Source organism: Cuculus canorus, chromosome 8, assembly GCF_017976375.1.
Source record: "Cuculus canorus isolate bCucCan1 chromosome 8, bCucCan1.pri, whole genome shotgun sequence".
In the NCBI taxonomy this organism is placed as follows: Eukaryota; Metazoa; Chordata; class Aves; order Cuculiformes; family Cuculidae; genus Cuculus; species Cuculus canorus.
The window spans coordinates 1,541,950-1,565,051 of record NC_071408.1 but is presented as its reverse complement, the minus strand read 5'-3'; the positions used below and the strand labels follow the sequence as shown (position 1 = coordinate 1,565,051).

At 42.8% G+C, this 23,102-nt stretch overlaps 1 protein-coding gene across 3 annotated transcripts in view; it reads right to left on the bottom strand.

The window, feature by feature from the left end:
- Positions 1–23,102, bottom strand: part of DHX9 (DExH-box helicase 9) — a 38,912-nt gene that overhangs the window by 8,042 nt on the left and 7,768 nt on the right. For 2 of the 3 annotated variants that reach the window (XM_054072486.1, XM_054072485.1), the window contains 21 exons: positions 20,334–20,380; positions 19,536–19,669; positions 18,828–18,917; positions 18,570–18,731; positions 17,160–17,237; positions 16,268–16,459; positions 15,622–15,763; positions 14,926–15,008; positions 13,567–13,723; positions 12,892–12,992; positions 11,834–12,047; positions 11,531–11,625; positions 11,292–11,365; positions 10,505–10,657; positions 8,674–8,834; positions 6,231–6,342; positions 5,414–5,575; positions 5,126–5,253; positions 3,936–4,165; positions 1,589–1,704; positions 531–731 (listed from right to left, as the gene is read on the bottom strand). In XM_054072486.1, coding sequence (XP_053928461.1) covers positions 531–731; positions 1,589–1,704; positions 3,936–4,165; positions 5,126–5,253; positions 5,414–5,575; positions 6,231–6,342; positions 8,674–8,834; positions 10,505–10,657; positions 11,292–11,365; positions 11,531–11,625; positions 11,834–12,047; positions 12,892–12,992; positions 13,567–13,723; positions 14,926–15,008; positions 15,622–15,763; positions 16,268–16,459; positions 17,160–17,237; positions 18,570–18,731; positions 18,828–18,917; positions 19,536–19,669; positions 20,334–20,380 — 2,832 coding nt within the window. Of the gene's footprint in view, positions 1–530; positions 732–1,588; positions 1,705–3,935; positions 4,166–5,125; positions 5,254–5,413; positions 5,576–6,230; positions 6,343–8,673; positions 8,835–10,504; positions 10,658–11,291; positions 11,366–11,530; positions 11,626–11,833; positions 12,048–12,891; positions 12,993–13,566; positions 13,724–14,925; positions 15,009–15,621; positions 15,764–16,267; positions 16,460–17,159; positions 17,238–18,569; positions 18,732–18,827; positions 18,918–19,535; positions 19,670–20,333; positions 20,381–21,318; positions 21,448–23,102 lie in introns of those variants that run through there. The other variant, XM_054072487.1, reaches the window with a different exon arrangement.

Genomic DNA, 23,102 nt, shown 5'->3' with positions numbered 1-23,102 from the left:
TGTGAGCATGATGGTCCTTATTTTCCTCCTCAAAAACACAGTTAAGTGTACAGCGGGGCTGTTCTTTGTTTTGTTTCTTGAATTACTCGGAGCTCCGCAGGTGTTTTCATTTCTCCTTGCTTCGGAAGCAAGATGTGAAAACAAGGGGCAAGCACAGCCAAATATCCGGTTCATTTCCAGAGACAAAGATAAATGGGTTTGCCCAAAATAAATTTGGATTATATTTTAAAAGTCACTGTGTTTTGGAAGAGGTGATGACAGCTTTTATTCCCGAGAGCTGCTTGTCCTTCCTGTGGAAACAGACAGCAGTCTGTCCATGTCAGAACCTGAACACAACAATTTTACCTACACTCAGATTACTGACTTGGAAAGCCCGAAGCTCCTGTCCACTCGGGACAAGGCTCTCCTGGTGATTTTAACTCTGGGCAACCACTGTGCAGGGAGGGAGCAGTGGAGCCGCCAGCTCTGACCTGCTCCGCTCCGGCTCCCGCTGCCCCAGAGGCTGCACAAGCCCAGGGAGCGCAGCTAACCTCGCGCTGGCAGCCATGAGGCGGATGCCTGCGGCAGACGGACGGGAGATCTGACGGATCACATTCAGCATTCGCTCATGCGCTGGGTCCAGCTGCCGAATGATCTCCGGATCTTTAGTCACTTCCACCACAAGAGCCTCCATCGCAGCACGCAGAGCGGTGATGCAGGCAGCCGCGTTGTGGGGCATCCTCAGCTTGATCCTAGAGCACAAAGAAGGATATTAGATGTACGATGACTTCTAGGAGAGGACCTGTGTGTTCTGTTCTCTTGCCATTGAGAGCTGCCAGAAACCTACATTCTCATCTTTGAAATTCTTATTTGTCAATGAAGGAACATGAAATTCCGAAGGCAAATTTGCAAGATCCCTAAAATTGGGCATCGTTAAAACATAATGATTCTTCTCTTTAAAGGTGGTCTTAAGATTTAACACACTCAGACAATACCAGTATGTAACCCCTAGCACCAAACAGATACAGAAATATAAAGTGAACTAAAAACATGGGGTTCCTCAAGATTTTGGACGCTCCAGGCCACCCTCAAAAATATTACTGAATTAAGCTTCAGCAATTCTTCACCTCCATTTTACCAGCCCCGAGGGCTGGGAGGAGGAAAAACAGACATCCAGATGGTATTTGGTCATGGCCATAAAATGCGAGCTGCCAGAGGCAACCAACAAATCCCTAGCATCTCTCTTCTCAGGCTGTTTCCAAGGCTTAAACCCAAGGTTTTCTCAGCCTCTGTCTGAAGAGGACGTCCGAAATACAGAGTACCTCTTACTCCCTCTCCAGTTAAAGGGGAAAAAACAGCAGCTTTTATGGAAAGTGCCTGGTATCGTGTTTTCAATTTAAGCAGATAATCTGCACGAAGCGGTGCTGCCAATATAAACCCCTCCCTTCCTCCCAGGAAACAAAAGGAATGCCCTCACAATTAACCTGCAGTGCACGGCTTGCTCTAGGATTCCTGTGCTCCGGACATTTATGTCTGTGTCAGCAGCCGCTCCCCCTCGGCCTGTGTTCGTTCACAGGCCAGAACACCAGAGCACTAACGAGGTCCGTACCAGTCATCGACCAGAACGATCTCCCCATCCGACAGGACCTTCTTGGAGCCGAAGAGAAGCAGCTGCAGCGGGCTCACCAAAGTCATCGCTTTGGCAGAGATGGCTCGCGTTCGAATCTGCAGGTGGAAGAGGAATACGACTCTTGAAATGGAAAGAGAGCCCTACACCTTCTGCTGGCCGCTGCAATCAGAGCATCATGTAAAACAAAAAGAACAGCACCCAAAAAACTGAGGTAGAGTGTCAGGAAATTATAATAGCACAGAGGTGTACAGAACTGAACGCAGGGGGATTTTACAGGGATTCAGCACTGGCTAATGTGAAAAACACCAAAACTACCTGCCATTTAAAAGCATTTTTCCATGACTGCACGTCTGCAATTATGCAGCTGACATTCTGCAAGAGCCACCTCCTGTTTTGCCACCCTAAAGATGACCAAGACACAGCTGGATTATCTTCCCACCTTCTGCACTGCTGGGACTGAGCTGAAAAGCTCACGTTGCTTTAGTAGCGTCCCACATATGCAGATTTGGAAGTTGCTACATGTTCTTGCAACCCTCTTTGTTGTTTTATAGAAACAAGACTGTAAGCCTGAACTTGAAAGGAGCACTTTGACAGTAACGAGCTGCTGACCTGAGCCAGAGATAACGGCACTGACTACACGGGTTACTGCCCTTCACTTTGAAGAGCAGTACTTGGGATTTCAGCCTCCCACCCCGACAGCTGCCTCTCTCCCTGCTTTCTGTTCTTCTTCACACAGCAGCACGATGGGCAGAATCCGTTGTACTTGTTTGTCCTCACGCAGAAGCTTTGCTCCTGCCTGGAAGTTACTACTCATGCACAAAAGAAAAACTCCCAGAGCAGAAATTCTGGCAGGGAATTTGCAGGTCTGAGAGAGACCGCCACACGCAGCCAGAAACAACCAGACCTGAGAGAGAAACTCTCCTTTAGCGGGTATGTAACGGGTAGGGAGAAAGCTGCAGAGAAACCCTTCCTTCACCCTTGTCTCACTCAGGTGCCGTCTCAGCCACTCGTAAGCCACCACCTTAGCCACTCGGAGTTTCCCACGTGTATTTTGATTTAACAAAGCACAGCTTTTTCAGTTCAAAAGTCTTCTGGTGTTTTTAGGGGAGCTCATCGCACGGAGGTGCTCGAGGCAGATCAGAGGTCTGACCCACTCGGGATCCTGACATAAAGGCTGAAGAAGAGGCCAAGCCTCACCACAGCCCTGCCCTGCGTCTGTGGGAATTGAGGGTCAAGCTGAACCCCCAGCCAGTGCCCAGAGGAGTCAAAGTTCCATTTATTACCAATGAAAGCCTTTATGTGCCTTTACTAAAACAAGCTGCATGTCAGCAGAAAGGACTGAGAATATAAAAATCAGCACAAATAAACCATAATTCTGAAATAACCAGTGTAGACAAGGTGAAAAAAAAAGAAACGCCTGCAGTATCCCCTCTGCTATGATTTTAAGAGGCTCTCCTTACAGCAAAAGGCTTTGCTAATTTGATACTTATCCTCAAAAACATCTTTACGGCACTTCTCAGGCAGCAGAAACTCAGGTGGTGTGCGTGGCTGCTTTCAACAGGCGCCAGAGCACGTCAGGGCCTCCCCATCGCTGCGCTGGAGGAACTGCCCTGGCAGCACAAGCAGGCGGGAAGCCCCAGAACCGTCTCATGGCTACGTCCAACACAGAGGCATTCCCTTTATTCGCTCCTTGAAAGAAGGGTGAGCAGGAGCAGTTGCATTGCTGATGGCCATCGCCGGAGCACGCGAGAGCACACAGGGGTTGAAGTGTAAATGTTCAGCAACTAGTGAGTCCACACCACTAGTGAAACGGAGGAAAGGGTCATTGGGAAAGCATCTCAGGGTTTCTATAAGATGCTTGGGAAACGGGAGTTGTCCTCGGGAGATGACAAACTACCTGCATGCCAAAAAGGGAGCACCCCACTGCTATAACATCACACGTTCCTGTTTTCTTTCTGGATTCCTAAGTAGCGGAAGCAATGAGGGCAAAAATTCTCTGATGTCTAATTCGTATGAAAGAGTTCCTAAAGCAATCTCTTAGAGAAAGATTTAAATTATTATCTTCCTTATGACCTGGCCGCTTTCACAAAGCTCAGAGGAATTTTCTGTGCAGCTCTGCTTCTACTAAATCTGGTGGACTGGGAGCTACTGGGAGGCTGAGTGACGCCACGACCACATGAGGTTAACTTTCTGAAAAAAACACCAACAAAGACCAAAACCAAGCTAAATATTGCACAGTGTAGTTTTTTACTTATGGTTTCTTCATTGAAAGCCTTTTAGACAACTTGGCAGCACATGAACAAGAACAAATTCAAAGGCTTTTTACCTTTTCTCCAAAAACAAAAAAAGGCGATGGATACTTGATGTCCTGGCTGCTGAAAGGGCAGTTGACAGAGGACTTGTGGATGAGTGCACTGTGCCCCTCAGTGGTAAGAATCTTCCTCTTCTCCTTGTGGTAGCAGACGTTGGGATAGACCCCAAAAGCAAGCAGGGAGATTACAACATCCAGATTGTTATCTGGTCCAGTGTTGTTAAACGGCTGAGTCGTCAAACACTCTGTTGACAGAGAACAGAAGACTGGCTCGCATCCACCGTCACGTAGGACAGCACAGCAGAGTTGTTTAGGGTGCTGCATCAATGCATTTTCTGACTCAACTGGCAGATGTGCATCTGTTCTCAAATGACCTGGGCACCCAAAGCATTTCAGTTGTACATTCAATTTATTCACGGAGACCGAAAAGCTGAAAAATATCACTGCAAAGAGATATTTTTCTCTCCTGAGCTCTTAAAAAACAAGGAGAGAGGGGCTTGCCCAGAATGCGCTGTATCACAGTGTGTTTCCTGTCATTTGTTTTGGATACAGACCTTTTGGGGAGGTCAGAATGGATGTTTTCATTAGTTTATTTGTTACAAACCTCCCCAGAGTCTCTGGTGGCTTGGTTTCAGGTCATCTTGCCCAGAAATAAAGTTAAGGATAAATGCAATAATGATCCAAGAAGCACAAGGAGAAAGAAATTACAGGAATTTTAACAAAACAAAACAAAAATAAGGAGGGGGGAGATGAACATCTGCTGAATCCAGGCAGCCATGCCATTTAACTCAGCAAGTGCCTCAGGAATATAAGGCAAATTCAGAACCTGGTCAACTTGAAGATTTCTTTTTCCCTTAGAAAATGGAATAATATGCCACACTACAGCACATCCCTCCTGGGGCATACCCAGAAAATGGAGATGCAGCAAGTGAAGAAAGAGGAAAATCTGTGAAGTAATTCTCTGAAGACTATTGCTTATTAGATTTTGAATCCTGCAGCCCTAACCTCAGCTTCCAAAATCTCCCTATGTTGCACCAGGTTTCGACAACAAGAGAAGAAAAAATTTCATCTGAGCGCAGCTGTAAAAGCAGGACAGCTTTACAGCAAACCCACTATAGGCTTTTGTGCTTGTGTCTTCACCTAGTTTATCTTGTTTATAGAATGAAAAATGCAATCATTAAATTACTATGTCCAAGCAGAATTACCTTCAGGGAAGCCAGAGCTGACAAGTATTTCCTTCAGCTGGACTTTTGCTTCCCAGGTCATTCGCAGAGTAGACATGCTGAGCCTTTTGTGTTCGCAAAACCTTTTTTCTGCTTCTTCACCACCCATTCTGAAAAATAAACGGAGTGGATTAGGAGTTTGTTCAAGAAAAGATAAAGTGCAACAGTCTGACAGTCGTAGCACCCGTTGTCATACGCAGTCTGGTCACAAAACTGCTCACCCTGTGTCACCCATAGCTTCTTATCGCATTTTTTGCCAAGACAATATACCTTGCATCATCCCAGGCTTGGAAGACGGAGAGCAAAGCAACATGGTCTGAAAACCTCGTCCCAGCAAAATTCCTATGGACATAACCCAGGCGTTTGCCTTCACTGATGAAAGGTTCAGGGAAACAGGTGGCTGCAGAGATGGTACAAACAGCATCTCCCACGCTGCAAGAAACCACAAAAGGCATCAGGACCGGGTTGATTCACAGTACTGCTGCCAGCAGCTGCTACAGGCTGTTGATTCGAGTAAAAATTTCTTCACTAGAGAGTAATTAGTTATTATTTAGCCCTTATGTCCCAGAGTTCTTCACAGGAACATGTCCTGGACGCGGGTGTTCAATTACTTCCAATTCCAGTACTTTCACAACAGCAAGCGTTCACAAGCCCTTTGTCTCCTCTCCCCATTCCCCCATCCACACACCATCTTCGTCTGGTGAAAAGGCCCCTACAGTCACCACAATTACAAATAACACATCTTTACAAATATGTGGATTTGTTTTTCTTATGATCTAGGTGTCAAATTTCACACCTCCCCGCCTCTGGCTCATTGCTCTACTTCAGAATAAAGAGTCCTACTGGTAATTCACAAGTATTCAGACTCCACTGGTTCCTTGCAGTTACCCCTGAATTCCATCTACTTCATCCCCTGTGGCTCAAGTTATTTACCCTCTACTCGCTCTCATGAATATTCAGTCTCCCACACCCAACTGTATCATCTACTGCCCATCTGGATGTACTGTTTTCCTCTGCAGAGTGCATGTCTAGAAAAATCAAGAACTCAGAGAAACAAGAAAAAGACTGCTGAGACTTCTAAACTTACTAGAAAATACAGCCCATTATCATCATCTTGCCAAGACGAGGTTCAATGGGCAGTTTGGCTAGGATTCTTCCAAGAGGTGTCAACTCATCGTTGGAGTCCAGGGCATCAAGCTCTGAAACAAGACCTCTCATTAAAAAAGATTCGCTAATCCCAGAAATCCTTAGATACGAAATTCAGGATTTTTATAGTTGTGTTTAAATAGAACCCCACCTATTTTACATTTAACATTGTTTACAATATTGCCAACCTGACTTTCAAAACTGGTTTGAGGTCAAATAAACAAATTCTACTTTAGCTTCACAGATGTTCTACTACCTCCTCCACAATTAAAATAATTGCTATTTAATTCACAGACATATTTTTCCATTTCTTCTTAGTCTGCTTCTGCACAAACCACTATTATGCTATTTTCAAGTCCCCATATTTGATCTAATTAATCTAACCAAATTTCTGCCTCACAGAAATCAAAGCAGCCCTAAGACAGGCAACTGTAGAGCCTTCACTGCAACCACCAAATCACAGAACCCTCTGAACACCACAAACTCTCTCCTTCATGAGGCCTTGTCTGCCTTTCTCTCCTTCCATTACCCGAAAATTACCCTCAGAGCTATCAAACCACTGCCAACACGCCAGTCTAACAAGCGCGCGTGGCTGCTTGCCGTACAGACCCAAGGGTCTCGTGATTCTCCGGATCTTTCTAGCCCTTTGGCCAGAAAGGGCAAACGGAGCAGGGCCACCAAGCTGGGGAAGGGCTGAGAAGGGCCACAAAGCTGCCGAAGGGTTTAAAAGTGGCTGAAGGAACGGGGGTTGTTTAGTCTAGAGAAAAGAAGAAAGAGGGGAGAGCTAATCACTCTCTACAACTACCTGAAAGGGGGCTGTAGCGAGGTGGGGGTTTGTCTTTTCTCCCTGGTAGCCAGTGACAGGATGAAGGGAAATGGCCTCAAGATGCACCACGGGAGATTCAAGTTGGATATTAGGAGGAATTTCTTTACTGAAAAGGTTGTACTGAAAGAGGATGCCCAGCGAGGGGGTTGAGTTACCACCTCTGGAGATGTTTAAAAGATGACTAGATGTTGTACTTGGGGACATGGTCTAGTGGCGGGCTTAGCAGGGCTGATCAACAGTTTGACTCGATGACCTTAAAAGGTCTTTTTTCCAACTGAAACCATTCTATAATTAAATTCTACTTCATAAAGCTCTTTTTAAGTTTATGTGACAAAGAAAAACAATACAAGTACCATCTTTAAAAACCCTTTTAAGATACAAACGAAAAATGGAAACTTTTAGCTCACGTACTCCATTTACAAACTACTGTCAAACTTCAGCATAACTAAAAGCTTTACATTTAAAACAAACCCCAATTTTGTAGCCACAGAAATTAAATGGGAAAGTGAAGAAATAAAGGACTCCTTAGCCACCAACAAATCCATTTTTCTTGGTATCTATCGAACTCAAATCCCTCAAGAACACCCTAGACACGTACATATGCACTGGAAAATCACAGGTCATCCAGGCAATGGAGGCACATGCAGAAACATCTATCTGGTGTTGAGGTTGAAAATATTTGCTTTTTCTCCCGGCTTTGCAGTCCTTACCTGCAGCGTAAGAAAAGCACTAACAAGTTTTAGAGCAGAAAGTCATTAAAGTTGAACGCACAGCCCTAGCAATGTTTTTCATCCTCGTCTCCCTTCTGTGTACCAGCAACATGGGCTCATCCCACAAGATTTTCAAAACATTAACAGTCAAATAGATAGTTCAGTTCTTAGAAATTGTAATTTCTAATTTAGTGACATTGCAAAGCATGCTGAGGTTCAAGATCATGGCCTTAAATCTAAATCACAAATTTAGGGTTCCTCCCTGCTCTGTTTTACTCATTCTAGTTAATTCCTTGAAGAAACTGGGGTGAAAGCCTAACCCCAACTCCGTTTCTCCTGCTTTAGGAAGATATGATGCTTGCATATTCATAAACTAGAGATTTAATTACTCGACAAAACACTGAGATTTTGTGTCAGCAAATTGTACAAAGTAGTAATCACACAACAAACTACTAATCTCTCTTTTTCAGTCCTTTTATAGTGGTTTTGTAAATGCCTTAGGCACTGGACCGAGTCTGTGTCATACACAGGAGTGCCACAGCTGGAAAACAGGAAGCTGGAAGCTCGCATCAGTTACTGGTAAAATAACAAAACAAGCATTAAGTTTGGAGGCTCAAGTTTCTTAAAGGAATGACATTCCACTTGGGAATTCGAGTATTTCTTCAGCTGCAAAAGCCACTGCCACCCACACGACGCATCCGGGAAACACCTTGCTGTTTCAGACAGCATGCTACCACACAAATAATCTAACCCGAGATTGTAAAGCCGTTTGTGAGTGATCGTTACATGTGGGAAATCACTTGGAGCCACCTTCATGAACACAGAATCCTGGGGACAAACAACGATACCTTTTAGTGTGCGTTCTGCTTCAATCACTGCATCTAAAGGCGGTGGTTCTATTGCTTTGGCCAAAAATTGACCAATTCCTCCCAGCCGCAGCAATTTGATGCTCAAAGCAATTTCGTGAAGTGGTGTTCGAAACATTTCGGGTGTCATATGAGTTTGAAGTCTGGAATGAGATGAGAACAAAAAAAGCCCACATTTTTGTGACCACAGGCTTTAACCACCATCGTGGGTCATTCCATCAGCACAGACTACTGCCCTCCAAAGCATACGCTGCCAGCCAGCCAACCCACTGACTCTCATCGTGCTCCTGCAACTGAGGCTCTTCTACCAGTACTTATCTTCTGTGCTTAAATCTTCATTTCAGAGTAAATTTACAATGGAAACACACAGAGGGTACAGCCTTCGCGTCACCACTACCCAGTGTGGTTTCCACACGTAGTCTGCCCGGCTGATGCACGATTCGCAGCATGGCTGCGTCCAGCCCCACACTTGCCGCTTTACAATCATCTCCTACATTGCTAGGGAAGGTCTCCCACTCCCGAGAGAAACAACCTGCCTTCAGCCTGCCTTACGTACTCTACTTGAACTACTTATCCACTCCAAACCACTTATCTCCTCCTGCACATTTCTGCTTCAATCCCTAAGAAGAGTAAGCGTTATTGCGCGGTGCTTTCTAAAGCTGAGTTTCTGGTAGGAAAAAGATCTGATGGAAACAGATGGAGCTCTTAAAGTCTTTAACACAGTATTGTTAGCGATCTTTTAGCTTGCTGGTTGAAATATGAACTCCTCGGAATGACTGCAGTGAGCAACACACAGCAGGAAAAGGTTTCACCTTGAACAGATATTCAGATTCAGCTGGCACCGGATTTAGAGGGTATCTCTCAAGATTCTCTGCACAAGCACTTTCCTTCCCAGGCACCATGGAGCTACTATATTTTTTTAAAGATATGGTACACCTATATACTACACTTTGAAAGAAGGTAACCTTCAAGTCAGTCATAAAGTTCCATGGTTACTTCCGTAGCCTAAAATCAGTTCACTGTCAAAAATCCTTAATTAAAATCAGTCCACTGAACTGGACTGCAGATCTAAATAAACCTGAGCAATTTCAGGAAAGGTTTTGATCAACTGATTCTTTCAGAAGTTACAAAAAGTTGAACATCAAAACACAGCTATGCTCTAAGTGCTGTCTGAGAAAGGGGCACCGAAACTTTCATGAAAGAGATCAAACACTGAGGGTAACAGCTGCGTAGCCTTCTGCAACCAGCAAAGAGACTTCCTAGGCTCTGGTCACTGAGAAACAGCTTGGCAGACAGAAGGGGTCAGAAGTTTCAGCAGCAGGGAAGGTGCTAGAGTAGCATTTCAGCAGCATGAAGGGGCTTCCTGGCCACAAAATGGGGATGGAGGGAAAAGTAACATCTGTTTTCCCTGCTTTTTACCACTTTCATGATAAAATTGCCTGTTATGCGAACATGCCAGCTGCCTGCAGTGTCTGAAGTCAAATTAGAACCTTGTCCTCATTACAAAGCTCCTTTTTGCCTTGCCTCAACTCCCAAGCAGGATTATTATTCTCCTGAGAGGTTCCATAGTTTGCAGTGAAGTTCTTAATAAGAAAATCATTAATTATTTAAACCCCTCATACTATGCATAAGTACACACGAACATATGTGCAATTTTTTAAGCAAAAGAATTGAGATATTTCATTCCAAAGTGGCTTCACACATCTCCTCTCTGTGCCTTCTGAAATCCTTTCCCTAGTCTGATCAGAAATCGCACAAAACAGTTCTGGGAGAGTGTTGGAGGTTGTTTTACTCCTAAGGAACACAGCCTCACCTTTCAAAGCGAGCTCTGCTGCACAAATGGAAACAAAATCCAGGGCGCACACGTCCAGCTCTTCCTTTCCGCTGCTCCAAATTAGTTTTGGATGCCCAGACTGTGGCATAGTTTGTCATGTTATTATGAGCAGTGAACAGCTTCACTTTTTGCCTGTCACAGGAGAAAAAAATAACAAACCCTCAAGATCAGACGTTCTTCCTCTTAAGTCCCACCAAACCAGTTTTTACTGTATTCCTTGCAGCCACACTGCTTTTAAGAAGCAAACCACCTGTCTGCCTCGCTAAGCTTTGGCGAGTTAGCCATCCATCTGGAAGCTACAGTTCCAGCCTCTTTAGAAAGCAGCGCCCTGAGCTATTCAGAGAACTAAGTTTTCACAACTGCCTCAAAAGCTTGCAGTTAACAAGACCCCTCTGTGTAATTCACTCAGCAAGACAGTGTCGGTAACAGACTACAAACCCCTTCCTGTTTCTCATCAGCTATACACTGAGCGTTTGTAACATCCCTTTGGCAGACGACCTATTTCAGATGGGCATGGAGACCCAGTGACACCTCACGTGAGCAGCGGCAGCGTCAACGCCGCTGACCCAAACCAGCCCCCTGAAAGGGCAGCGCCGTCTGTCACGGTGCCAAACGGCTAAAGACAATGCAAAGTTGTCTTGCGTGAGTTCAAGTCCTCAAATTGAGTGAGTGTGGGAACACAAGGCAGTTCTGTGCATCCAGAATCCTTTTTTTTGCATTCCAAAGATTAGGATGTACAAAACAAAAAGCTACTTCACGAACTTACTTGCAGGAGTCTATAACGTAGACCACGTCATTGATGGTAATGCTGGTCTCCGCAATGCTGGTAGATAAAATAACCTATGAAGACAAGAAATGCATGGTGAAACATATTTCGTCCAAAAAAGTTAAGCATGGACTGCAAGATAAACTGCATGGACTCTACAAAAACAAGTCAGTGGTATGTTTCACAAAAGCACAACAGGACAAAGTGTGTTACGCTCCACCCAGAGAAGGCTCTCATACTTTCGTTACTCCAGGAGGCACCGGATCAAATACTCGGCGCTGTTCTTCCAGAGGAATTTGCGAATGCAGAGGTAAAATTCTATACTGGTGGCCTCCTACAAGATGAACAGAAGAAACTCGGTAACTACTACTGCGTAAATCTCATTTCTTCTTTGCACAACATAAGAACCTTCCACCCGTTCATTCTCACAGCAAATCAATGCAGTTCTCTCAACCACTCAGCCAGCTCTCTCTCATCTTTATGTAGACAGCAGTTTCATTTTGAAAAGGAGACGAAATACAGTAGAACACAGTTGCTTGTACCAAAGCGTGGATTCATTTCTAGATGCTTCTGCATTGTATATATCAAGTTCCAGCCAGGCAAGAAAACAAGTACAGCTCCCGGGACATTCAGAGTCTTGATATAAACTAGCAGGGCCTCAATGAGCTCGAAAGAAGTTTCTCTCTCACTCAGCTGAGCCATGGAGTGCTTTGTTTCTAGGCCATACTCATCGCTGCAAATAAGGTTGCAATTGGCCTACAAGAGAAAAAAAAAAAAAGAAGAAGAAAAATATACTAAAAAAAAAACAAACAACCAAAGAAATCATCTAAATTAATTTACACAACCTGTGGAGACTGCCTGGCCAGGCAAACAGGAAAGCGAGATGTGTGGGTAAGGAAAATCTTTTCAGACAGCTTATGGAATGACCCAGAACAAGCAGTCCAAGTCCTGCTTCCCCAGATGTCCATACAAAAATGGAATTAGAATTTGATTGCATTGAGTTATCACTGCACACAATTTTGCAGCAGGAAGCTAACTTCCACTAATTTAACTTCCACTCAGATAAATGAGGATAACATTGTAAGAAGTAAAAGAAAATGCTTCCCTCAAGGAAAACTAATCATTTTTTAAAATTTCACATAACTGGCCTAAACAGTAGTTTCAGATTCACAAATTAAAAGCTGTATCGTGGAAGTGACAGTTTGTTGATGATGTATGTAAGCACTAACACCAACTGCAAGAGGAGGGAGAGCATCTGAAGTTTCTCTCTGAAACGGTATCACCAAGCTCATATTTCTGTACCTATTCCTTCTTCCAAAGTCACCAATGCTTTCATGTTTAAAAGCATTCCAGTTCCATCTTTAAAGAGAGGTAGGTGGACATATGAGAATTTTAGCTTCAACAAAAGAGGAAAATCTTCGGTTTAGTAGAGCCATGACAAAACTCAACTCCACTACCGAAGTTAATAGCAATCTGGGATCTTAAAAATATGAAAGCTGCTAAAAATGTTCAAGTTCGACAATGTCAAATGAACTACAATTGAGCTGGAGTCCTAACTGGCACTCGATTAATTTTTTCCTATTTAAAAAGCCAAACATACATCATCTTCTTCGCCATTTTCTTCATCCTTCTCTTTCTTCTTCTTTTCCTTTGGAGGAGGAACGAACTGAGTCAGTTGAATGCAATCTTCCAGAAAATAATCTGCAAGGACAGACAGGCATCAGTTATCAAGACCGATCGCTCGAAGCCTCTGAAAGGGAACACAATTCTTATTACCATCGCCTGAAAACCTCCTGAAATAATCCTGATGTTTCACAGTACGAAGCCACAACTGGAGAAAACTCCATGGCTGTCAGCTAGGGGAAGAGAACTACTCCCACACTACTCTGATGATTATTCCTCTATTCAATACACTTACACAACTTTTTTTACTGGGGCTTGTTTTCAGTAGTGGCTGATTTAAAGCTATCTCCATTATTCCTAGCATCACAGACGGCTGATCTGAAACACTGCAACTTGACTATTACTATCTCATTCTCCAACGGAAACTGCTGCAAGCGGTGGTATTTTGCCGGGTGAGGAGTAGCATTATTGGTTTGTGGTTTTAAACCAAACACTGCTATAAAATAGTTCACTATTTGCCCAGGGTAACCCATATTCTGTAAGACATGACAATCCAAAAAAAACATGTATCTTGCCACACCCGTAATCTTAAAGCATATGACTGATAAAATGAAACCAAAAGCAGTTCCTGAAAGCTCAGTCAGTGACTTACCTTGGACGGGGTAGGTTCTACCAAAGACCTCAATGATAGGACAGTTGAAGAAGTATTCACAAAACATACTGGTATCAATGGTGGCAGACATGAGGACAATCCTGATTTCAGGATATGCCTGAACCACATCTCTCAGCACCACCAAGAGAAAGTCAGTCTGCAGAGAAAAAAGAATAAAAGCATGAATTATTTTCTACCCATGAGAAGCAATGTCTTTGCTAGAGACCAGAAAGAACCACACAAATACATCTGTTGAGCAGGAGCTTCACTGGGCAACAGAATTAACAACTAGCACAACATTCTAGAGCCAGAAGCAGCTCTCAGTGCTTTATTTTGCAAATACTGCAATCCCCGGGATAAGTGAATTTCAGAATTTCCAGTATAAAATAAAGTTATTGTTTTATCAGAATGAAACAAACTAAAGAAAAGCATTCACAAGTAGTTTGCTTCCTCCCTAACAATACATTCCAACCTAACGTCTTTTTTAAACTTGGTTTGCATATAAAGTAGCCATAGTTTATAAAATAAATAGGAACAACTCAGTGCAATTTTATGTCAAAGTTTAGAGATCGATTTAAACATGGCATTTAATTAGTTTTGCCATGCGGTTAGGCAGACTCCTAGGGCAAGAGGTAAAATTCCAATCTCACTCGAAATCTGAAAACTTCTATTTGACATCATTAATACTAATGTCATAGATGAAGAAAAGAGAAAAATCTGCATTGCAATTCTGTCTAAATGAGTCACCATATTCTGCCAGAACCAGCTGAAACATCATATCAGAACTTAGCATTTCTCTCACTCTTGGTGTGGTACAGCCGAAAACTACAGAAGAATCAAGGGGGCAGAAAATGTTTCCCATTTCTTCAGATACACACAATCCCTCCCCCGATTCGATTTTCAATTTGTCGTATTTTTCTTTGTGTCAAAACCAAACTGAAATGTGCCACTACCAAGACAGCAGCGTCTGTAAACACCATTGTTGTTCCATTACAGGGATACAACACGGTCAGCAGAAAAAGCACTCCAAAATAAGAGTGACAGTCAACATGCTCCCATGTTGGGACAAGAAGTGCTTGTACCATGGTGCTCCATTTTCCATAGAGGAGCAGGACACAGAAGGAAATCCTAACTGGCAAAAGAGATAGGGCAGCAAGTCAGCACAAGTCCTTGCTCTTTTAATCAGATAAGGAATAATTAAGAGAAGAATTCCTAAAAATCTTATTGAAGACTGAAAACTCGCATATATGGCCATCACTAAAGTGCAGTTTCCTTTCCCACGTTCACTATTACACAAGAACATGAGCAAAGTTAAACAGAAGTACAGAGATCTAAGAACGTAATCATCAGCCGACTCACATTGATGTCTCTCTCGTGGATCTCATCAACGATAACGTGACTAATGCCACGGATGCCCGTCTCTACTTTTCTCAGAAGAACACCTTAAAGGGATAGAACAGTTAAATGTTCGCACAGGTCACAGCTCAGCCTCCTCACTCACTCCTCGTCTCACTTCATCAAGAACAGTTGCACTGGTTCAAAAGTCAGGAAGCACACAGGCTGCCCAAAACCTTTCACAGCCCCATCTCTAACGGCAATGCTTTCCTTGGTACAAATGAGGGTATAAAGTAACACTGCTAGACAGGTTCTCTCTTCTTTCCTACCCAATATTGCTTCCCCTTCTGTCTTTTAAGGCAAAACAATATATGGCATTTGCATCTCTTCGGGTGATTATTTCTGCGAGGTATCAGACCTGTATTATACCTCTGAACAACAGCCTTCATCTTTCTCTGCACAACAGTGTGTCAGCAAACTTGTTCTATCCAAAAAAGATGTTAAGCTTTAGAAGTTTGAGAAAACCCATCTAAATGTAACCATGTTTCTGCTTTTGCTGCTCACTCAAATATTCAGACATTAATATGTCTGAATATTAATATTATTATATGTCTGAATATTAATATTAGACATTAATATGTCTGAATATTCAGATATTAATATCCCTGAACATTCAGATATTAATTAATAAGTTCCAAATATAAACAAACCAATACAGACCTACAGTGCAGAACATCATGCTGGCATGAGGCCGAGGAAGCACAGATTCAAATCGAACGCTGTATCCACAGCTTTGTCCGGGTTCTTCTCCTCTCTCATATGACACACGCTCCGCTACAGAAACTGCACTGATCCTCCGAGGCTGAGGGAGGAAAAAGTCCTCTCTGACTTAATGATGAAAGGGTTTAAGTTCATCAGAACACCATGAAGAACAAGAAAGTAAATTGTAAAAGCTACAGGTGTCTAAAGATTTCTTTATAGAATAGTCATTAAACAGTAATATCTGTAAGACCAGCTTTTTTCAGTTCTGAAATGGTCAATTCTGCACACAAAATTCCAGAGGAGGGATATAAGGATATATGGGAACTACCAGCTGGCATTTGCCTAACTGCTTCTCCTTTTTCTGCCAAAAAGCTTTCACCCCGGCAGAGAACAAGCCGGATTATCCCAACTATAGGTACACGAAATAACAGCACTCCAAATGAAAGCAAATGTGATGCTGAGGTTTCTCCTACACGTAGTACTGAGGAGATACTTCTAAGAACTATGTCCTGTAACATTAATCAGGTTCTCAACACATTCTCCGAGGCGATTCCTAGCATCCAATCAGAAACGTCAGAGGTTGCATTTAGAAGCCCTTTCTCACCTGTGTCACTACGATGTTGCACTCCGCAGCTCTGTTGGTTCTGATGTACTCATCCAGGATGTACTGCGGCACCTGTGTGGTTTTGCCGCAACCTGTGGCACCACGAATTACAACAACTGAATTGTGATGGACTGCATCCAGAATTTCACTTTCAAAATTCTTCACAGGTAAGGTCTCCCTCTCTTCTTGGATCTGGGGGGAAAAAAGAAAAACGAAAAAAGCAACATACTTATAAAAATCTCAAAAATTTTTAGAATCATAGAATGGTTTGGGTGGGAAGGGGCTGTAAAGCCCATCCAGTTTCGACCCTCCCACCACAGGCAGGGACACCTCCCACTGGATCCAGCTGCTCCTAAACGCCATCCAATCTGGCCTTGAACCCCTCCAGGAATGGGGCAGCCACTACTGCTCTGGGCAACCTGGGCCAGGGCCTCCCCACCCTCATCGTAAAGAATTTCTTCCCAATGTCTAATGCAAATCTTCCCCCTTCCAATTCAAAGCCATTCCCCTCATCCTATCATTCCACATCCCTGTAAACAGCCCCTCCCCAGCTTTCCTGGAGCCCCTTCAGGTACTGGAAGGTTGCTCTAAGGTCTCCCAGAGCCTTCTCTTCTCCAGGCTGAAATCAACCTATTCTGCTCCACATTCACGCTTCATTTCACTCTTCTGCCCAGATTTTGCTTACACAAAGGAAAAGCTGTGCAAGAACAGATCAGTTTGTATTTTTTTCTACAGAGAGCAACACACCCCCTCATCCACCCAGTAGTTCTGAAAACTTAGCACATATTGCTCTTGAAATCCAGTCTTACACACTTTGTATACGATTTGTTCAACCTCTTTTGGAAAAGAAAAAGACAGCACAAGCATACCATGTTACAGGAAACACTCTTACCCTTTGTAATTCTTCATCGTGCTCCAAACGGTACAAGAAATCACTTTTCAAATCAGTGCTTATTTGCTCTGGAGTGAGCTGTAAATACAAGACATTGTTTGGAGGCTTTTTGACCTCTCTGCTGTTTGTGGCGTAACTTCAATATAGAATCAGTCACACCAACATAAAGATTTCAAAGTGCAATAAAGGATCTTTGCTGCATAACTCCAGGAAATCACTTACGCCTATGACCTATTTTATTTCAGTGTCTTAAAACTAAACAGCCATCCTCAAAGAGGCTTCTCAGAGAGTTCCTGAATACTGAAGAAGAATGATTAGCTAAATGTGAAGACTTGAACTGCTTGAGAAACACACTCCATTCAGCAGGGAGCTTATGAGATACTCTAATGACTGTTCAGACAGGAGTTTTTAATGTAAGGAATGAGGTAATATAAGCACATAACCACCCACAGAACAGGAGCAAAAAGGGAAAAAGCAACAAAGGGAAAAAGTAAGCAGAGGGGATAGCTGATCAGGCAACTCTTGTATTTCATCTAAGAAAGAAATCTAAGGAAATGCAAATTTGTTACCAAAGGGCCAACTGGTTTTACTGAAAATAAGTTAGCTGCACCATGCAGAAATCCTAATGAGATTTCAAGCCAGCTCAGTTTGCAATGTCTGTAAACACAGTGACTATGTGTCTGAAGCAGCAACTCCCAAATTTACACCAGTTCCATATTCTTTAAATCTATATATAACGATCAATGTTAAATTATTGTCATTTATTGAAAAGAAGCTGCAGTTGAAATTAGCATTAAATTATAATGTTGGGCATTAAGTATTCTGGTTCTCTGTTGTATGAAACTGAAGCTCCTGCCTTGAGAGTCTTTTCTGACCAGGTTACACCAGTTGACAGATTATGCCTCTGAACTCGGCAGCCTAGTATTTCTTCCCTTCTTCGTTCTATCGTGCCACATTGCTGCTTTTCATTCGTTCTGTGGCGAATGGGACTAGAAATGACAGAAAAAGCAAGCAGGCTGGCTGGGTACCGACACCAGCTTAGAGCAGTTTCTCCTCCCAGAAAAGAAAACCCGAGCATGAAAATATGGGAAACAGAGGCCAGTGAATTATAAACAACATGACCTTATGCTTACGTCATAATTTCAATTAGAGCTTTGTATGAGCTGCCCAATATCAGGCAAAAAGGGAAATAAAGCAAAGGATTGGGACACCCAAGACACTGCTGCTCAACAATCTAATAAAATGTGCACTAAGTACAAAGAACACCTACTAAATAAAAGAAATTTTCTAAGTGAGCTGTCTCCTTCTTGGGAACAGCTCATACTTTAAACCCTGAGGGGGAAAAGGCCTTTAAAAGTTCTGGAAGCATGGGGAAAACAAACAACAAATGAATTTTTTAAGCCATCTTACATTTGCCAGAGGACCCTCATCAATATTGCAGCTGGTCCAAGGGTTCCAGTTGGCATAAGGTGGTGACCATGGAACAACTCCCGCGTGATTCTGTCTCTGCGATGGTTCAAAATGGGCCAGCTTCCCAACGTTAATCAGAACTGGATTACTGGGATCTTCAGGCTATAAAGCCAAAAGCAAAGCGGGCAAAGAAAGAGGAAATGTATTAAACAAGCAGACCTGATGTTAAGTAGCAGAGGATCTGAGCCACACACTCACCAAAGGCACAGTCTCCAGAGACAGCTCCCGGACAGTCTTCTGCAGCTGATTTTCTAAGTCAGGAGAGAGCGACACCTCGTAGGGTTCCATCTATTAAATGGTTAAAAACTACACGTTGATATACAGAAAGAGACTGTTCTGGAAGGCAGAACTGCAGGGTACTTGACAGAACACCGAACCATCAAAGAGTGCCTTGTGAAATGAGACCAAAGAGTACCAGCACTTCAAAATCCACATTCTTGAAGCATTTTGCCCACTTGTCACACAACAAGAACCTGTAGAATATTTTTAAACATCCAAGTTTCATTTCAGAGGAAAACATTCCCAAACACATAATCAAATAACCAAAAAATGCTGACATGCCAGAAAATGAAGCCGAACAGCCAAGAACTGCATGTAGCATGAACGGAGAATTTGAAGTTTATAGAATATTTATACTGAAAACGGCATTTATTACAAAACCTTTCTCATTTAACACACTGTAAAACTACTGTACTGCTCCGTTCACAGACACATGGAGTTGTGTTTCTGATCCAACTCACTGGCCAGAACAAAATTAGTTGCTGGTCTAAAGAACCATTATCATCATTATTATCTCGTAAGCTGTAAAATATTGAGAGCAAACTCCAAGTCGCTCATCTTTATCAGAGAGCGCTTCTGTGCTATTCAAATGAAAGCAACAAGTTCTGCCCCTTCCACCACACTCACCGATTCGCCTTTTTTCTTTGTCTGCCCAGAGTAAGGTTCTATGACACCGAGATGGTAGAGCTGTCTAACCAAGGACAGGGCACAGGCCTGCGCTGCCAGCTTTTTGTTTGATCCGTGCTCACGACTGAAAATCCCTGCGGCACACAAAGGGCAGAGCTGTAGTCACCGATGAGTCAAACAGTTTCCACAGAAGACGTTACTCGGGGATGGGTTTTCTCATTGTACGCGCAGGCCGGGTTTCACAGAAAGCTTCAAATCTTAATGAATCCAGAGTTCCAACATAAAATCCAAGCGGGTCCCTTCACCAGCTGACTCACGCTAGCCGTGTAACATTACTTACTGACTTGCTGGGGAACTGCTGTAAAGCTTTGTCTGCATTCAGCATCTCAGGAATTATGATTATCCTACACAACCCAGCCATGGTGCACAAGTTTCACAGCTCTACGCAAATGGGCATGGTATGGAGTGCACGCCCACTGCCCGGGAACATGTTAGACACCTGCATTTCTCAGATATGGGAAGAATAAGGCATTAAGACAAATCAAACCTACTGTATCTCTCGAGCATTTCTTTGTGCTGAGGAAAAAAGATTACTGGAAGCACGCAATGGACAAGCAGCAGAACAGAACAAGCACAGCCCACAGGAAAAAGATTTCACACTGGGGAACAAACATGAACTTTCACCTCTGGAAGCAGCTCCAGCACACAGCTATTGAAGTCTGTACCCCTGAATGTGATCTGGTTTTCTGTACCAACACACATGTCTTGTTAAGACAAAAAAGAAACGGGAATACTTACTTCTGCATAACTGCTTCACATAAATGTTCATTTCTGCAATAAAGCTCCTATAAGAAAAAGAAAGAACACAAAACGGTACAATGTTTGGATCAATACCTGACACTGGCACAGCAAAAACATCCATTCTTTCCAATTTTTCTAAGCAAAGATCTGTGTCCTCAAACTCTCAGCTCATCAGTGGCCAAGGTAAAATATTTCTGCTTTTCAGTCCCTTTAACCCCGAGTTAGTAAGGAACAGATGTGCCATCAATAGAACCAGTAGATCTGTAAGAAGAGCCCTGAAAATGTCACCATTCAGCATTGAAATTTAAAGCAAGGTTATCAGGAAACAGGCTCTGAGCTGTCTGAGGCAACAATTATAAAGCAGACAGCGTTAACTGCACCTCATGTTTTACTTGTGTAAGCCACTAGTAGCCTGGGTTTATTAACTCAGATGCAACACTTAACAGCTACCCTGGGTTTCGCCACACAATGGGGCAGCTCAGAGCACAGACAAAACTAAACCAGGTCTTTTTGTCAAAGACAATTGAATATTTCTGCACAGAAGGAGGCAGAATACTTGAATTCTCCTGAAGGCCTTATTGCCATAAGGAGACCCATTTAAAACCCATTTAAAAGGTCAACTGGCATATTAATTTAGGCTTAAAAAAAAAATGAGAAAGCCATGTGCCAACAGAGAATAATGGAAACCAAGATCCACGTTCTTAAGAATCACAAACCAAAGCCTGCATTTGGACAGATTAAAAATTAAAGCCGAATTCTTGTAAGACAAGATTTAAACCAGCAAATGTGATTTAAGATGTACGACTGGGCTTTACTGGATTGAGATCCTCTTTGAAAACTATGCCTTGGTACTTGCACAGCTGCAGGCAGAGCCTTGCATCTGTGTCCTTCATTTCTTACTGTAAACAAACAAACAAATAAAGGTTAAGTGAGGGATTTAAATTCCAAGTTAGAACTCCTTCCTGTACTACAGTGAACTGACCTTCAGGCACAGTGGCTTCATGGGTCGAAGGCCACTGGCTGTCAGGGACACAACAGCCAACTAAGGCACCGATGACAGTATGTTTCTCAGCCAGGCCTATAGTCAGCATTCAATCTCATTCTCCTCCACCTAAGGGGAGAACAGCAACACCAGAAATCAGTTTGCAGCAGCATCCCGTGTGATTGTGTAGCACAGCCTCAGCAGCCCCTGGGTGAACACGCACAGATCTTTGGTGCCGCTCGCCGCTCCCGTCTTCAGCGGGAACACAAGGAGGCAAAGGCATCCCACGCTACCAACGGCATCCCGAAAGAGAAAAGCCACATCCCATCCCTCAATATTTAGCTTAGACTTTGAGCAGGAGGAGAGTCATGTTTATATTTACAGTTTTACCCTCCTGTCATAATGAAAAACAAGTTTCCGAATTCAAATTTTTAGCTATTACTAAGTTCTTATACCATGTGACTATGCTTAATTGATAACACAAATACATTTCTCCTTTAAAAACCTCTGAGCACAAGGTCGGCACTTCTATAAAAGTCTATTACTTTATTAAAAAAAGATAAGACACATGGCAACTGGTATTTCTTAAAAAAACAAACCAAACCACATCACTGTCCTCAAAACTCAAAACCCTGAAATCATTCCTCTCCCGTTACACGCACCAAAAGGTTTAAACCTTCTCTCAGTGAACATTAGAGCACATGACGATTGTTCCAGGCCTATCTGATCACTTGCAGCAGATCATGAGTTCCCCCTTCTGCCACTTCATCCAGGGCAGCTCACACAAGCTTCCCTGGATGTAGTAAATAGGAAACTCTGAAATGCTCTCTTGAAGAACAGCAAGTAGGCTGAGAAACATACTGTCATCTATGCCACCTCGTCCTGCTCAAGATTATACGCATCTAAATACCTGGGGCTTAACGCTGCACAAATAACCTGCAAGTTATAGAATGAGCTACACCTGCAATGAGCATATTTAAAATTCCCTGTACTAAACAAACTGATTTTATGTTGCTCATTTAAGGGAAAGAAACGTCTTTGCTTGAAAACAAATGGAGATGAGTGACTTGAAGACAGGTCTTAAATGGGAATTTACAACTCTCTGACACCAAGACACGTATTTTAGACGTTCTAAATGCTTGAAAGACTTAGCAACAAAAGAATACCAGAAGTTCTGCAAGCAAAACTCTCATGGAAGAAGAAAATTCCCTCGCCTTTCTAAAAAAAACCCAACATCTCATAGCAAACAAATTTACGCAATGCAAAGAAAACCCCATCAACAGGAATCCAGCAGTTCGAGCAGCAAGAAGCCATCATTTCCGACCACAAAACATCACAGTATTTCAGAAGAAATAACACAATGTCCTGAGGTTTTGATCATTTGTTAAGACTTCCAAATGGGGTATAAAAATGAAAGCCATCAATTCTTTATGCACAATCTGTTCTGTGTTATTTTCATAACTGGGAGAAGCACACGTGAATTTTCTTATGGAATGGGCAGAAAGTCAAAGAGTAATACCCAGCTGCTTTCAACTGAAATTTAAGACCCTCAAAATTCCTTTGGGAAGATTCTGTTCAACTAATTTCTCAGTAGAAGATTCTGCCGCCAAAAAAAATGAATTATAATAAAAATAGAAATAAAATGTTCTTAAAGCACATCTCTATGCGAGCGTATTTAAAATTTCCTCCAAATGCACAAAGGTAACTGCAATCATACAAACAATTACTGCACGTGAGTCCTCTTTCCACTCAAACTGACAGCTCAGCACAGCACTCATTTCAAA